The sequence below is a fragment of the Mustela putorius genome, unplaced genomic scaffold (assembly GCF_011764305.1).
Source record: "Mustela putorius furo isolate JIRA1106 unplaced genomic scaffold, ASM1176430v1.1 tig00003909_pilon_pilon_pilon, whole genome shotgun sequence".
Lineage (NCBI taxonomy): Eukaryota > Metazoa > Chordata > Mammalia > Carnivora > Mustelidae > Mustela > Mustela putorius.
The window spans coordinates 805346-822595 of record NW_025422057.1 but is presented as its reverse complement, the minus strand read 5'-3'; the positions used below and the strand labels follow the sequence as shown (position 1 = coordinate 822595).

The following is a 17250-nucleotide window of genomic DNA, read 5'->3' as shown; positions in this document are numbered from 1 at the left end:
TCGCAAGAGGCCGGTGCCCCTTGTTGGTAGAAAGCGTGATTTTTGCAGCCATGTGGCGGAAGCGATGTGTTGGCTTGTCCCCTGGCCCCAAGTCGGCAGTCCTGTGTGCTGGGTCCTGAACTGCTGACCCGTCTGTCCTCAGGCACGTCACTGTGTCCCTCTCTTTGACCAGGCGTTGTTGGTTGCCTGGTGTGTGCCAGGTGCTGAGCTGGGGACTCCGAGGTGATAAGAACGCCAGCCGGGAGCTTCCCACCCGAGCGGCAGAGACCGCGGCCGCCTGAGCCCAGCCATGGTGCAGGGGTGGGGTGCGGCCCCAGCGTGCGTGAGGCGCCAGCGGCGGGAGGGTCGTCGGGCGGGCTGACGGCACCTGCACTGACACCGGGACGCAGAGGAGAGACCCGCGGGGCGAGGCCGGTGGGTCAGGCCTGCAGGGCACAGCAGACCCTCCGGAGTCCCCAGGTCACCGCAGCGCCTGCGCGCCCCTGCCCCACCCCATCCCCCAGGTGATCCCTGCTCTGAATTTTGTATTTACGGTTTTATTCCTGTTTTGGTATAATCTTAATAACGCCACCTTTTTTTGTTTTCAGCCGCTTTGGTTAGCTTTTTGTGAAGTTTTAGGAGTCTCCTTTCTCAGCCTTGCGAGGCCCGCCTGTTGTGCCTGTGGCGTTTCCCTGTGGCACAGGCCGCCATCCGGGAGGCTGACCCACCTCCACATAGCGAAGCATCCGGTTGTCAGGGTCTGGGATGCCGCCGCACACAGTGTCGCCTCCTGCGGGCTCCGGGGCCCCGAGTGAGCGCCGCGTGTCCTGTGCGTGTCCCGTGTGCGTGAGCTGTGGGGAGTTGTAGCACAAGCCCGTCTCGTTACGTGTGTCCCCGTGCACAGGGGTCGCTGCGGATCTGGACAAGGGATCGGCGTCCAGAGCGGCACTCGGGGCCGCCTGCCTGTCCGGTGTGTGTCTCGGGATGTGCACGTGAAGCCGCTCTCTGGTCTCAGCCTGGAGCTCAGACGGCGTGTGTGCACCGCCGTCCCCCAGGAGCTTCTCCTGCTCGGCGCGCGCCCCACCGCACGGGGGAGGCTGCGGCGTCCCACTGTGTCCTCCACGCTGCCTGCCCGTGCTGGGACAGAGTGGGCCCAGGTCAGGGGCTTCATCACACTCTCCAGCCATCATTCATTCAAGTCTGATAGTTCTAACTTAGAACAACTAAGTTTCTCGAATTTGTTATGAACTTACTGACGATATCTCATGAAATTCTTTCTCCTGTTCTTAGATCTATTTATTTTTTCTGCTTTTAAAACATATTTTATTGATTGATTGATTGGTTGATTTGAGAGAAAGCGAGCACACAAGTTGGGGAAGGGCGGAGGGAGAAGCAGGCTCCCCACCGAGCAGGAAGCCCAATGCGGGACTGGATCCCAGGACCCCGGGATTGTGACCTGAGCTGAAGGCAGATGCTTCCCGATTGGGCCACTCAGGTGCCCACTTTTTTTTTTTTTATTTTTAAAAACTAACAAGTTGCAGACACTTTTTCTGTAGAGACAGCACAGTGTGCCGTCCTGGAGGAGCAGAGACTCCGGAGGCCCCCGTGGCACCTGTGCAGTGCAGCTGCCCTCCGGGGCGGGTTGGACCTCCCAAGCTGCACTAGGCTGGGACCCCCCCCCCCGCCCCTGCAGCTGGCTTCCCCGGGCCCTCCCCACCCCCATATCCAGCCCCGTCCCTTGGGAGAGGCAGGACCACCCCCCCCCACCCAGGAGAGGCGGGTGTGGGTCTGGCCCTGGGGCTTTCCAGAGGCTGTTGGAAGGTGGCCACCAACACGGATGAGGACATAGGGCACTGTTACCCTCGGCGTCACGCTCAGATGCGTTCCGTGGTGTCTGCAGAACGTGTCCCCGAGAGCCCCTCACTGCTGTTGCTCTGGCTTGAGCGTTAGTTTTCTGGAAGAGCAAGCGGGACGCAGGCCCAGGCTGACGATGCGTACTTTGGCTGCTAACCTAATTGCAGGGATGATAAGTTACTGGCCCTCTGATTTGTTTGCAAATGAAAAGCGATGGGGGCCTTTCTAACGAGCTGCCTCGTGTTGCTTCCCGGTTGGCTCCTGCCCCAGCCCCGGCCACCGCAGCCCTGCGCAGGCTGCTCCGCGGGAGCCTGTTTGTGGAGGGCTCCCTCTTCTCCGCCCAGGTGGATGGCGGCGGCGAGCGTCAGGCCACAGCCAGTCTCAGAGACACGTTGTCTGCCACATTCCACGGAGCACAGGAGCTGGGGTGTCGGTTCCTGGTCCACCCCGACCCGTGCTGCAGAGCGCCAGGGGCCCGGCTCTGTGCGGGGAGACGCCGGCTCCCCACCACGCACGCTGCACATCAGGCCACGCCTCAAGGCTGGCCCCATGCGGGCAGGGCAGGGCCCCCACCTTGCATTTGCTCTTCTGGCAAAAGTACGGCATCGACCGGGTTGCCTGTCACTGATGGAGAATTAATTACCGCCCTTGACAGTCAGGTTTATAAATGCGTAGAGAGTATTTTAATTGTTTTCAGTAAAACAGGCAACCAGTCCGTATTCTCAGACGAGACGAGCACCGAGGGGACCGGCGAGTACCAGGCTCCCGTCTTCGGGCCTGGGCGCTTCTGTGCGGACATCGCTGTGTCCTGTGACCGAAGCGTGGCCCGAACGTACCGACCCAGCAGGTTAACCGGGGAGAAAGTTAGTTTCAACTTTGACTTAAGTGTCCATTAGAGCCGGTGACGGGTGTCCGGCTCTGTGAATTACAGTCTCTTTTCTGGATCCTTTTGTAAGCTTCGTGATGTCGTGTCGGCGCGATCACGCCTGGCGAGGGGACTTGAAGGTTTGCCACGTTCACCCCCTGGCGCCTTCTGGGAGCCGCACAGCCTGTCGGGGACTCAAGTCTGCAGAGCGGCCCCCGCCGCAGCCCCTCTCCCCAGGAACCTTGTTGGGTGGCCGGGGTCAGCCGAGGAGTAAAACGTGGGTACAGGGACACGTATGTGTCTGTGCACGTGTACAGGGTTACACACTCTGTGTGTATACATGTGTGTGTGTGTAAATGTGCATGGACACACGTGAAACATGGACATTCACATGTACGTCCACACGGGTGTGAGCAACCATGTGGACACACATGTGTGTTACATGCATATGGGTATGTCGGCACAGGCCTGCATCTGTACACACATATGCTCGCGCACACAGGGTACACAGCCTCACAGAGGAATACACGTGTCCATATATGTGTGCACAGGCACATACAAGACCCCAAGTTTGAATTTCAGAGGATGACCTCACTTAGGATGACCCACACAAGGATGACCTTGCTTTAAGGTCAGGTGTCCCATGCGGCCTCTGTTGGTGGTCACCGCACCCCGGCCTGGCCTCTGCAGTTTGGGGTCCAGAACAGGACTGGACCGCTGGTCCGGTGGCTGCGGGGAGCGGGTGGCAGTTCCGCGGAGGGAGGACAGGGAGCCGAGGAGGCCGGTGCGGGCGTAGCTGCCGGGAGCCCCGGGTGGGTGCTGCACACAGTGAGGACGGCGCTGGGGTCAGAGCCCTTCCCGCTGGCCCGGGGAGCCTCCCGCCGAGGAGACCGCGCTCGAGTGGGCGCCCGTGTCGGGGGAGGGGCCTTGTGTGTGCCGCTGAGTGTGACTGACGTCTCATCCCTGCGGCCGGGGGAGGGTGGGCCTGGGGAGGCAGCTCTGTCCTCGTGCACAAGGGCTTGAGTCAGTACTTGAGCCTGCTTCAAGCTGTTCTGCTCTTACGCGGTTTCTCTTTTTGCTCTGCAGGCATTAGGAAGCTTTTATTTTCTTCATGAATCCTTAAAAAACATCTACCAGTTTGACTTTAAAGGTAAGACTCTTCCGGGATTCCCTGGCTGGGCTCCCCCGCCCAGCGTCCCTGTGTGGGGGGCACAGTCGCTGACCAGGGGCCTCCTGTGCAAACCTGGTGCTCTGGTCCCCTGGAATCCACATGGCATTTCTGCCTCAGACCCCTGCCCTGGACCCCTGCCCCTGACTCCTGCCCCAGACCCCCTCCCCTAACCTGGATCACACTCCAGACCCTGCCCTGGACCCCCAGCCCCCAGTCTGCGCCCCTCCTGCTCCCAGGGCAGGGCCGGCCAGTGACGCCGGATCTCCTGCAGACCCGTGTAGGGAGGAGGGAACGGACTTGTGTCCGAATCAAATGGAGAAAATGAAAGCCTGCTTGGGCGGTCGGCGTCTCTTACACAAGCCGGCAGTACTGGAGGGACAACCACCCTGCGCTCTCGGGCCGGCACGTGGGCTGTGCGGGGCTCCTGGGCTCCTAAAGCCGGCCTTGGTCCCCGGGTCCCCGCACACGGGAGCCCGGCAGCCCAGAGCCCAGCAGCCCCCGTGTCGTCCTGCTCTGCTGGGGCGTTGGGGCAGCGCCCTCTCTTCACGCCACACGTGAGTCCTCGGCCTCCAGCTCGGCCCCGGAGGCAGATCCCATTAGTCCGAGGTGTCACTGAAGTTGTAATAACCGTGGAGAGCGACTAATTATGTCAGTTGCTCAGATTCATTATCTCCGCTCACTTAGGAGACCGATCGCCTCTTCTGGAAGGGAGATGCAGAGTCGTCCCTAAGTTGCTTGGGCAGTGATTTCATCGACGTTAGGAACAGGATCCCAGCCAGCAGGATGATTTTGCATTGGCCCTATTCCCTGAGGGCTCTTTGCGCAGTTTGGAACCCAAGCCTGTGGCTTTCCCACCGAGGAACTTGCTGGGGTAGCCTTGCAAACTTGGCAGGAGACGGGCCAGAGGCCATTGTCCCCGCGATGTTACTAGACACTGGGTGCCCGGGCTGTGTTCTCCAGCAGCGGGACTGTGGGCGAGAGTGGGCAGAGGCGAGGTCTCCAGGCCCCGCGTGCCCCAGGCAGAGCTGGAAGCAGAACGGGGTTCCGCTCCTCCGAGCTCTGGCACGTAGCCGGGCCCCTGAACTTCTCCCTTCCTGAGAGTCACCGTTCCCCTGCACATTGTGTCACTAGATCAGATCAGTCTTGACACACCCGGCTGGCCCGGGGTTTCTCGGAAACTGAGGAGATGTACATTTGACTCCCTAAGCCTCCTGCACGGCCCCGACGATGACGAGGGTGATGTTGCTGATGTCGGTGATGAGGGCAGACACGGTGGTGGTGACTGTGCCAGGAGCATGTTGGTGGCCGGCGTATGTGTTGTTTCGGTGGTGCTCCGATGCCGGACGTGGTGCTGCCGTCCACAGCACAGGTGCGGGACCCAGCGGCACCAGGTCTCGGGGAGTGGAAATGCCTGCCACTTGCGTCGTGGCCCTGGTTCGCCAAGGCTCACTCTCGTGCTTTGACTTAAGTTACAGCAGAAATGGTCATACATCTGTGAAAAGCTTGAGTGAACTTTTTAAGAAGACATAGCTTGAATTTAGTACTTAGTTAGAAAGTTGAGGACTCCCCAAAGGTGTGGATGAAAGGGACGTGCATTTCTGGTCTGACGCCTGGAGCGTGGACGGTGCTGAGGGAATGGAGGGGCCGAGTCTCTCCGATCCCTTAGAGAAGCGAGGCCCCAGGGCTCGTACATCCCCACACTGGAGGGACAGGTGGGCAGTCCCTGAGAGCCTCCAGAAGCTGGCGCTGGTGGGAGCTTCTGGGGGGAGGCGGCGTGGAGGGCTAGAGGCTGAGAGAGACACTCCCCGCCAGGCCACCCCCCTACTTCGGTGAGCACCGGCTGCAGGAGCTATGTCGTCATGGGGAAGGTCCGAGAAAAACCCCCTCGTGCTTCCAGTGGGGAAGAGGGAAGGAGCCATTTGGAAGGGTGCCAGGGTTCGTTTTTCCCGAAAGGCCTACCCTTGAGGACAGCCGTGTCACCAGAGCTGCCCAGCAGGCCTGGGGGAGGCAGGGGGTGACTTCAGCCTCCCCTGGCCTTCTGTGCTACTCGAGGGGCTGTAGGGCTGCGAGCGCGCCAGAAGGCTGCAGGCTGGGCTCGTGCTGGCGGAAGGACCACAGCAGGGTCACGGGACAATAGGACAGCGTCCTGCCCCAGCCACAGCGCCTGTCCCCACAGCAGACGTCACAGCAGAGCCTGCCAAGCCCACCGTCTGCTTCCGAAGAAGTCTCACAGGCGCGCAGAGTCAGCAGAGGAGACCAGAACAGAACGTGGGCGGAGACGTCGGCCCCGGCGTCCCTCCCGGAACACAGCCCAGCTCCTCACCAGAGCCTCGAAGGAAAGTCCCGTCGACCTCCATTCTTTTTTCCAATTCCTCGTGTTTTGCTTTTAACCAGAGGTTATAAGCCAAGTTGAGAAGGAGAAGATACGGTGTGCAGGGAGCAGGTGCGTGTTGGAGCGCGAGTGGGATGTGGCCGCGATGTGCAGCCGCCCGCCGGGGCGTCTTCGGAACCGCGGCGACTGTGACGAGGGTGTAGAGGGGAAGCAGAAGCTCGCGAGACCAGATGCGTAACCAGAGTCCGAACAGAAGCTCGTGAATCAAAAGGGAAATCTCAAAATACAGAACGTGGACAGAAATGCCCCTGACCTCCGATGGGCTCACCAGCCTGCGCGCGGCTGAAGACAGGGCGTCTTTGAGACTTTCCAAAAGGGCGTCTTTGAGACTTTCCAAACTGAAAAGTAAAGAGAAAAAAACAAGACACAAAAGCAGAACAAGTTTCCCAGCCCCACGGGACACACACAGAAGGCGAGGCGTGTGCACGAGGCGACGGCAGCCGGGCGACCGAGAGAGAGAGGAACAAGACATATTTGCAGTCATGGCCCGGAATTTTGCAGAATTCATCACGGACCCCGAGTCATAGGTCCAGAAAGCTTACCGGTCCCTGAGCAGACAGATGCCACACCCTGCACCTAAGCGTGTCTACACGAGCCGCGCAAAGTCCAAGACGGAGAGAGACCTCGAGAGAACAGGGCTGGGAGTGGGGAGGTGACCTAGAAAGCAACAAGGGTGAGAAAACATTGAACTTTTCTTCAGAAACCGTGGAGGTAAAGAAAGGGGTTGAAGTATTTCCGTTGGTAGAAGAAGATACTTAGAATTCTGTACACAGCAAAGTTCCCCTTCAGAAGTGAGCGAGAAAAGAACACTTCCTCCAACAAAAGCTGCAGGAACTTGTTTCCGGCAGACCCGTCATGCAGAAAAGGTTGAAAGTTATTTGACAAAAGGAAAATGATCAGGTCAGATGCGTACATCTATGTTAAGAAAGAAAGAGTGGGGGCGCCGGGGGGGGGCTCAGTGGGCTGAGCCTCTGCCTTCGGCTCAGGTCGTGGTCTCAGGGTCGTGGGATGCAGCCCCGCATCGGGCTCTCTGCTCGGCGGGGAGCCTGCTTCCTCCTCTCTCTCTCTCTGCCTGCCTCTCTGCCTACTTGTGATGTGTCTGTCAAATAAATAAATAAAATCTTAAAAAGAAAGAAAGAAAGAAGGAAAGAAAAGTGTAAAGGAAGGAATGAGTGAAGGTGGAGCATTTTGTTTCTTGTCCTTCATCGGATGTACCTTCTGTTCGGAGCGTCCCTAGCAACGCCGCGGGGGTGACCGTAGCTTGTGGGTCAGTGAGACAAGTGAGCGTGGTGTGGGGCAGGCGGGAGGGAGGCTCCGGGACCCGCACTCCGTGCAGGGGTGCGGCGCGGCGTGAGCGGGGACCAGGACGGGCGGTAAGCGTATATCGCAGACTCCGGCAACCACTGAGGATTGTTCACACGGAGCACAGCCGGCATGTTAACGACAGAGCAGAGCCGGCGGGGTCCCACGAGATGCTCCATGAGACCCGGCGGTCTACGGAGAAAGGGGGTGACAACAGCAGCAGGAGAGACGGTGCCCACGAGGAGCTTCTCAGTGTCGCCCCCGCGGGGCTCCCCGCAGGCGCCAGCGCAGCAAGTACACCGGCTACGAGACGGAAACGGTCCGAGCGGTTCCAACGGTAAGACCCCACCACGCGTCGTCTGCCGGCAGCCCGTGTAGGATCCTCAGACCCGAAGACAAAAGGTCAGGGGATGGAGGGTGCGGGACCGCACGGACACGAGTCAGACGCCAGAGGAGCGGCGGCCCTTCCAGACACAGCAGACCCCAGCGCCAGGAGTGCCCGGGGATCGAGAAGGCTGTGTGTTATGCAACCGTAAAGGGGTCGGAGCTCTGAGAAGACAGAACAGGTCTTACCGTGTACACGCCGGACTGCAGAGCATCCCAACCCACGGGGGAAGACCGACAGCTTCCGGGAGAGACGGATGAATCCAGTGTTGCAGGTGGAGACCTCAGGGCTCCTCTGCCAAAGATGGGCAGACCCAGCAGGCGGGATGGCCGAGGACGTAGTTCAACCCAACAGCACCGTCGGTCGGCAGGGTCCGGCCGATGTTCGTAGAATATTCTCCCCAGCGAGAGCAGCACACACATTCTCCTCACGTTCCCCAGAGTGGCTACCACGGTTGACCACATTCTGGGCCACTAAATACTACTCAACAAGTTTAGAAGAACCGACGTCATGCAAAGGACACTCCGGACCCCTCGGACTTTCACACGAAATCGGCAACAGAGAGACGGCGAGAAAACCCCAAAATACTTGTGTCCGAAGTTCAGAAATAACAGAAGTAAAACCAGTGAATCATTGAAGTAATAATGAGTAAAAGTCTGTTGTGCACACATCAACAAGCAGTTTGCACACTCGAGCATTCAAACCAAAACACGGAGTGGGGCTCTGGGGTGTATTTTGGTGTAAGACAGCCCGTGCCGCGTGGAGGCAGTGACTTTATTCATAGCAGCGATTGGTTATGGTATTAGAACTCTCTTAAATGACGGGAATAGGTTCGCGTTACCTCGTTTCAACTCTGGGAAACAGTGTAAGCGTTCATCATGATTTTTAGATAAATCTAAAGGAATGACCCACTTTAAATTAGTCTTGCAAAATAAGCTAATTTCCGCTTTGTTTCTATGACCAAACTGGCTTTGTTCAGGGAACTTTAAAGCCTGGTCTCTCTTTGTTTTTTATTTTAACACTTGGATGTGAAACAACACACTTCCAGAATAGCACGAGTCAGAATACGTCTCAAGAAATTTTGAAAATATTTTGAACTAAATGAAAATGAAATAGAGCTTATCAGCATTTGTGGAATGTGGTGAAAGTATGTTTGTGGCATCAAATGTATGTGTTCGAAAAGAGGTAAGATTTAAAATCGCTAATCGAAGTGTCTGCCTTAGGAAGCCAGAAGAAGAGCAAAATAAATCCAAATCATAAGAAAAGAAATAATAAAAATTAGAGCATAAATCAATGAAATTGAAAACAGGAACTCACTAGAGAAAATTAGCAAAACCCAAAGCTGATTCTTTGAAAAGATCAATAAAATTGATGTTCTTGTAGTCAGGCTAACCAAGAAAAGAAAGAAAACACAAATCGCCGGCAGTAGAGATGAGGGAGGAGCCGTCGCTACCGGCTGTGACGTCGAAGGGCGATGAAGGTCTACGGGGAACGGGTCCGTGCCCGTAGCTCGATGATGTGGAGTGAGGCAGTTCCTTGGAAGGCGCAGGCGGCCAGAGTCACACCTGGAGGACTCGGTGATCTGAATAGGCCTTTATCTGTTAAGGAAATTGAATCAATAATTAATAAACTCCTAAAAAAGGACGCACGAGGTCTGATGGGTTCACTGTGAATTCTACCAAACACTAAAGGGAGAAATTATGCCCGTTCTCGGTAACGTCGTCCGGAAAACAGAAGCAGAGAGAACATTCCGACTCACTCTGTGAGCCAACATTCCCTGATACCGAAACCAGAGAGTCCAGAAGAACAGGACCATAGGCCAGTATCTCTCCTGAACATGAAGTGTAGAAACCCTCCACGTAGGGTCAGCGGCTTGAGTCCAGCAGCCTGTCGGGAGAGTCGTGCACCGCCACAACCGAGGTCACGCAGGTCTGCGAGTCCGGCTCCGCGTCTCAAAGTCAGTTAACGTGACACATCTCGTCAACCAGCCGAGGAAGGAAGCCGCGCGGCCACGTCAGCAGACGCAGAACAGCGCTTGGCTGTGAGTCTGCCGCCTGTCCACAGCGGGTCCCTGCGAACCGGGGGGAGACCTCGGTAAGGAGCCGCTGGGGAGACCCACGTCTCACATCCCACGTCACGGTGAGAGCCTGGGCGCTTCGGTCTGCGGTACGGCGTGCACGCTGCCCGTTCCCCTTCGGTATTGCAGCAGAGGTCTTGGCTGTGCATGAAGACAAGAGGAGGAAGTAGAGGGTGTGCTGATGGGGGGCGAGGAAGAAAACGCTTAGTCCGCAGTGACACGGCTATGCCGGACGTTTGAAAGACTCATCACGACGAAAACCGGACAGACAAGCACGGTTGCGCCATACAGGGTTAACGTACAAGAGCCAGTGGCTTTTCTATACCAGCAACAAAGACATGGAATTCGAACTTAAAAACAGAAAACCATTCACAATAGCACACGCATAAAAGACTTAGAAATAAACCTAGCAAAATAAGGACAAGATTAATACGAGGAGAACTGCAGAGCTCTGCCGAAATCAAAGACGATCAGCGTCAACCGCGCGCTGTCCGACGTCATGGGCAGGAGGACGCGACCTTGTCGGCGTGAGGTTCTCCCTGCTGGGCCCACTGAGACGCTGCCATCACCGTCCAGTTCCAGCAGGTTGCGGCGTCGACACCGAGCGCCCGTGCGGACAGCAGCGAGCGGCCGCGCCGCGGGACAGACTTGGGGGGGCGGCGTGCTTCCTGCCGGACGTCGCTGCCGAGCCAGGCTGGGGGTTCGTGCTGCCGAAACTGCTCTGCAAGGTCAGTCTGTTCGTTCACAAAGCCGGGCCTCTTTAAGGCGATGAGGGTTTTGTCCGAAGCAGAAATGCCTCCCCGCGACCGTCTCCTCTCCCCGTCTCGGTGGACACGGAGCCCTGTGGACTGCGTGCCCCGCCGAGGACCGTGGGCGTCAGTCCCGGGGGCGCCCACGGCCGGCAGCCTGTGTCATGATGGCGGGCATGGCTGCGGGAGCCGGAGGAAGAGCCCAGGAGAGCCCGGGCTGAGCCAGGCCTTTGCTGGGGGCTCGGTGCCAGGAGGGAGCGAGGGAAGGTCCCGGGGGGGAAGGGAGGAGGGGCGAGGCAGGTCAGGAGCCCACACGGCGGGCCGAGGTCACGGGAGGACCATCCCACCACGGGCGGGGCGCACGGCCCGCACTCCCCGGGCATGGTTCACAGCCCCGCGGAGCTGCCGTGTGCTAGGCCGTGTGGCCCCGGCCTCCTCACGTGGACGTTTACGCTGCCAGCTCCCGGGGTGCCAACGGCGGTCACTGCTGTCCACGCACCACACACGGACATGGGTGGGCGGCTCCGGGAAGGGCCTCCCGCGTTGGACGTGCTTCTGCGGCGTTTCCGGTGGCGGTGGGTGTCGGGAATAGGAGCACGGCCACGTGGTGGTCACTTTCTCACTGACACAAGCCCAGCTGCCCCCGGCTAATGGGGTTTGTCCTGTGTCCCCTCACGGGCCTCTGGAGGCCATGGTGATTGGTGAGGGGACAGAACCACAGGCCGCAGTCACCTCGGTGATCGTCCCATGTTTGGGAACAAGACCAGTGAGCGTGCAGCTCTGCGTTTGGGGACAGCTCTGTGTCCCTGCTCTGTCCTGAGTTCCCTCCTTCACCAAACATCTGTCTCACTGTGTCCTGCGCCGGTGCAGCTGACCGTTGGAGCCCCTGCCTGCCAGTGTTCTGCTTGGACCTGGTGTTCACTCTCTCCCCAAACACGCAGTGGCCAGAGCTTTGTCCCCAGATGCTGCACAAAGATGTCATTCCCGCTGTCCGCTCCCACAAGTGGGTCCGTGGGGCCTGTGTGCTCCGAGAGCTGCAGGTGTGTGGGCCAGGGGACCACGACCCCACAGAAGTGGACAGCACGCTTCATCCTTGTCCTCCAGCAGCCTCCTAACGGCCAGGAGCGTCACCTGGTCCCCGGCACAGGGGCAGCCATCTGGGCCCGCTGCCGCCACACTCCCGGCATGGCGTCCTGTGGGGGCCCCTTGGGAGACCCCACTGTGGGCGTGGGGTGACCCATCGGCGGAAAGAAGGGGCCTGGCCTGGGTATGAGAGGACTAGACCACGCCCTGTCCACAGGGGTGTCGGCCCGGGCACGCAGTCCGGGGAGCACCCCACGCTGTCCTGCCTCCGTCTCCGCCTCAAGAAAAACTCCTCCCGGACGGGAGTGATGTCGGCTGCATGTGAGGAGGAAATCGATGTCCCTAAGTAAATTCGTATGACGGTGTGAGCGAAGGGTTATTCTGCAGCTGTCCTAAACATAGTCACGGTTTTAACAGAGGAAGCCAATTAGCCCTTGTAAATCTGCGGCCGGAGGTCTGAGAGGGTAATGAAGCGGCGTGTCGGGCTCCGGGTCGTGGAGTGCGGATTTACGAGCCACCGGCGTCCCCGGGGCAGCGGACCCTCCCCTCCCCGGGTGCCCCCTGCGCTCCCTGTGGGGCTGCACGGGCTGGGTGGGATGTGGCCGTGAGGTCATTCATGTCACCACTCTGCTGTTTTCCAGCCAAGAAGTATAAAAAGGTCACGGGCAAAGAGATCTACTCGGACACGCTGGAGAGCACGCCCATGCTGGAGAAAGAGAAGTTCCCGCAGGACTACTTTCCCGAGGTGCGTCCTGGCCGCCGGCCCCCAGCCCGCTCGCCCTCAGAGCACGCGCCTCAGTGAGGAAGCGTGGGCGCGAAGGCCTCGTGGGTCCGGGGAGGGTCCCATTCCCGGCTGGCGATGCGCTCCCGCAGGCCATCTTCCCGGGGCTTCTCGGGCCCACGCGGGTCCGTGTGGTGGTCTTCCCGAGGGGCGAACCACCATGTTTACACGCATCACCACGTCCTGTGACCATCATTTCCAGGCAAAGGAACCCTCCCCGTGTGAGGTGGGACAATCACGATCAGCTGGTTGTGGGGTCTGGAGAGGGGGCAGGTGCGGCTGGCCAGGGACGCTGCTGTGGGCAGGCCGCTGGGGGGCAGGGTGTCCCCCCCCCCGGGAAGGCTGGGTGAGGCCTCGACACCGTTTCCTGCTGTGCTCATTTATTTCCATCGGGTTTCAGTGCGTTTTTGTGGGGGTTGTTACTTGCATACGGTCATCACACGGCACAGGTCATCTCAGACTCAGGTGTTCTCGGTCTGGGGTCTGCTAAGCCCTTGTGATTCACGCGCTGACCCAGGGTTGCTCCCCTGTCCTTGATCATCTGAAATCACGGGGGCGCGTGCGTCTGTGATTGAAGCATCGGGACGGTGGGTTCCCCGGCACAGCGGAGGTTGGCTCAGCGCAAGGATTGCCCCGCCAGGTCTGTCCGCACGAGGCCTGCCCACCGTCCGCGGAGACGCCCACCCACACTTGGAGCTGATTTCCAGCAAGGCCACGGCTGTATTAATGTGTTTATGGTCCGGGGTGAAGGAATTGCGGCCGCTGCCGTGAGGGATGGACGCAATCCCTCGTCACTCGTCCCTGAGCCAAGGATGCAGTGTTGGGGGCTGGCCTCTGTCCTGGCTGTCCCAGCCCCCACGGTCCCCTCTCCTCCTGACATTGTGATGCGGCTAGAAAGCTCCGAAGCCGTGGAGTGAATCCTGGCGGTCTTCCTTGCCCATCTCTCCGGGGCTGCTGTCCCCTTGCAGACGCCGAGGGTCACAGAGTCGGCATCAGAGCCGAGCGGGGCCACTGAGAGTGACCACGGGCCCTAGTGGAGACAGCGGCTGGAGAGAGCCGGGGCCTCTGCAGCAGGGGAGAGCAGCTCTGACGGGCTCGGGCGGCCTGGGAGCAGGTATCCCTGCGTCTTTGCCACGGGGTGCTGCCCGGCACACAGTGGCTGAGAAGCCCCCAGGCTCCTCTCTGCTCCGGCAGCTCTGATCCTCGGGGCTGCCTGGCTCCTCCATCCTCAGCCCAGAGCCCGACTGGCCCAGGACGGCATTCACTTGTGCCTGGCGGCTGGCTGGGGTGTACCCCCAAAGGGTAAGACACAAGGGGCTGTGCACCTGGGAGAGGCAGGACTCCGGGTGGGGGGTGCCGGTGTGATGACCCGGGGACAGGTAGGGATGCGTCTGAGGCCTCCCCCCCAGACCTCCGGACGTCTGTCGATGGCGTCCGGCCGCCTGGAGGCTGTGGACCGGCACTTGCTGGGGCGTGAGCGGCCCTCGGTTCCCAGCCGCTACGCGGAAGAGCTGAGCAGTGCCTCTGCGAGCACAGGGGACTCACAGGCACCCGGACGTGGCTTCTCCAGGCCGGGCTCCATGCAGTGGGGGGCGTGGCGTCTGCCGCAAGGCTCACACTCACTCCCTGAGGGCGGGACACACGCCGATCACTCCCTGCGTGACTCCGTGTATGCGGGCTCACTCCCAGGACCCTCTTCCTCCCAGCACTGGGCCCCCTCGTGCTCAGAGTCCAGGTCCCTAGAGGCCCCCGAGGTCAGCTGCGAGCTGTGATGCCGCCAGGGAAGAGGACTGCATGGCCGGTGCCACGTCCCTCTGGACGCCAGAGGAAGGAGAGAGCCTGGTGGTGCCCCCACACAGGACGGCCCACAGCAAGTCGGACGCCTGCGGAACCCCCGGCTCCCGAAGTTCTGTCCGTCCCTACAGGACTGCAGGCCTCCTCCTGAGGGGCTCCCTGGCCCTCAGGCTGTTTTCTGGGCCCGGCGTCTGCAAACACCGGCTTCCTAGACTGTGGCACATGGGGGACCCTGTGGCCTGGCCCGGATCCCGACTCTTCCCTCTGCTGGCCCAGGCCCTGTGCGGGAGGAGGCTTGGGGCTGGCGTGCGTGTGGGTCAGATGTAGTCTCAGGGTTCAGGTACGCTGTCCCACGTCCTGCACACCTTCCCAAGGGCGGACGCCCCCAGGGGCATCTGTGCCCGTGAGGTGCCCGTGGCTCCGTGGGGGTGCTGACAGCCAGTGGCCGCCTGTCTCCCGTGAGAGAAGTGGGGGGTCCCGGGTGACCATGGCCCCATGCACAGGCAAGAGAACATTTTCTGGAAGGAAAAGTGGGGTGTTCCTGGGCAGACCCCAGTCTCTCTACTGGAGAGCAGCGTGTTGCTGGGACTCTGGCGAGCCCCAGAGCACTGGCCCCGGCCTCCTGGGGTCAGCGTCCTTCCTTGGTTTGACGGGATATTGCCGCACAAGAAGTTGCGTCTGGTGTGTGTGGTCCACCGACACGTGGATGAAGCAGAAGCAAGCGTGGCTCAGTGCACAGAAGAAGAAGCTTCTTTCACAAAATACTGAGGCTTCGTGCGTCATGTCAGTGCCGCGCTTCTCTGGCGTGCAGCAGTCCGTGTGTTCCCTGGGGCCGTGGCTGGGGGTGCCACGGAGGGGGTGCCACGCGGGCGGGGCTGGAGGGCGTGTGCCTGCCTGGTGGGGGCCCTGCTCTCCAGCCTCTGAGCCAATCCTTTAGTTTTATTGGAGCACATTTTGGGGGAGAGAATTAGTCTGAGCCTGATTTCTCTTCTATTACCCTCGCATAAGGGTGATCTAAGTGTGATTACCACGATGAAGGCAAGCGCGATCCCAAACAACCACAGCCCGCTGCGCACAAAACTAACAAAACTTTCTGTGCTGATTTATGGGTGCGTTTGGCTCGGCATGAATTTCAAATGCCGCCTCTGGGAGCTGCACTCCAGATAATGTGAGACCATTTTTAAAAAGCAGATTTGTGTAGTCGATCAGGGCCGAGGCGTTTTTTCCCTCTCGCCCGTAGTGAGAAATTGGTTGTTCCCATAGATCACAGGGACTGCTCCGAGCTCTTATGAAAGATGGATTAATTTCACTAATGCTCCAAAGCGGGGCTTTCACCGGCAAGGCTGCGTGCTGGTAACCGACCCACAGCCTCCCTTTCTCCACGCTGATTTATGCCGTCCTTTAGTGGATGAACCGTCCTGCACTCTCCATCCATCTGCCGGCTAAAGGAATCCTATTAACAGGGTCTGAGCGGGGACTTCATACCGCAAGGTGAGTGATGTGGCGCAGCCCGCCCCCCAGCCCGGCGTGACGTGGTTTCATTCCGCGGCGACAGCCTCTCAGCAAGCAGGGTGGGCACCCGGCCCCTGCTGCCGGTGCGTGGTCACCCGCCGGGAGTTTCAGAAGGTGCCTGGTGACTGGAAAGTTCCTGCACGTGGATGGAATGGAACCGATCAGTCTGCATTTGAGGGAGCCCCGGTCTGTGACGGAGGCACCGGTTTCCCCGCTGCAGGCCCTTGTGGGCGCAGGACAGCCGTGTGCGTGTGCACTTCCGTGGGACGTTGTGCAGGGAAGCCTCCCCAGGCAGGCACTTGTGCCCCCTGATGACGGGGTGCGTCCCGGCCCCGCCCTGCCCCTGCGCGGCCCGGGCGAGCGTCCCTGGTTCGGGGCTCAGCCACGGTAGGGAAGGGAAGTCCCAGCAGAGGCTGTGGGGATCCCAGTCCTGGTTCTCCCGGCAAGGAGCCGGCGGCGGCGTGCGAGTGACCATGTCCAGCTCTGGCTCTGCTCCGTCGGTCAGCGGTGACCGTCACGGTGACCGTTGTGGCGTTGTCACGACCACCGCGGCCCTCGAGGGGGAGGGGGAGGGGGCACCAGGGGTGAGGACGGTGGTTTCCGGCAGGGCTCCTGGTGCAGCCCAGCGACGCCCACAGACACGCGATCCACCGCGGAGCCCGGGCACCAACAGGTCAGCGCCTTGCAGGCCCGGGGAGTAGCCCCACGTTTCTGTCCGGGAAATCATCAGGAATGCAGCCCGAGCGCACGCGTGATGAACTCACCTCAGAGTGAAGGGTTTTCTACAAACTCTTAGTTAGGGTATTTGGGCGTATTAATGTTTTACTGTCAAACTCTTTTGAGATTTATTTGCAATGTAATTCAAAACCTTAAATTTAGTTACAATTCTGAACTTAACAGCTATTACAAATCTTTATTATATTAGAAAAAACAACACATGTTGTGTTTTATGTGCGTTTCCTAATAATGTTAAACAACGTTCCCTTATTGTGGACAATTTAAACGTCTAAAAACTATACACTCGTGGTGTCTATTGAAGGTGCGCACGTGGGGCGCGTACGGAGACCTTAGCTAACTCAGAATTGACCATTGAGAATCATTAATTTTTGGCTCATTACATCCAACTCACAAATGCCTTCCAGTTTTAATGGGCAAGACCCGTGGTGGTCAGGTCAGGTCCCGCTTGGGGGCTCAGCAGCAGAGCTCGGCACTAGGCTGGGGCGTGGGGGTCTCACGTGTCCCGGCCACAGCCACGCTGCTCTTGTGGAAGCGGGGGGTCCACCCTGTCCTCTGCTCTGACACCCAC

The 17250-nt window shown here is 59.4% G+C and overlaps 1 protein-coding gene across 5 annotated transcripts in view; it reads left to right on the top strand.

Annotated features, from left to right (window-relative positions):
- INPP5A (inositol polyphosphate-5-phosphatase A) overlaps positions 1 to 17250 on the top strand; it is a 162680-nt gene that overhangs the window by 97752 nt on the left and 47678 nt on the right. For all 5 annotated transcript variants that reach the window (XM_045068816.1, XM_045068813.1, XM_045068814.1 and 2 more), the window contains exons 5-6: positions 3785 to 3848; positions 12499 to 12602. In XM_045068816.1, coding sequence (XP_044924751.1) covers positions 3785 to 3848; positions 12499 to 12602 — 168 coding nt within the window. The remainder of the gene's footprint in view (positions 1 to 3784; positions 3849 to 12498; positions 12603 to 17250) is intronic.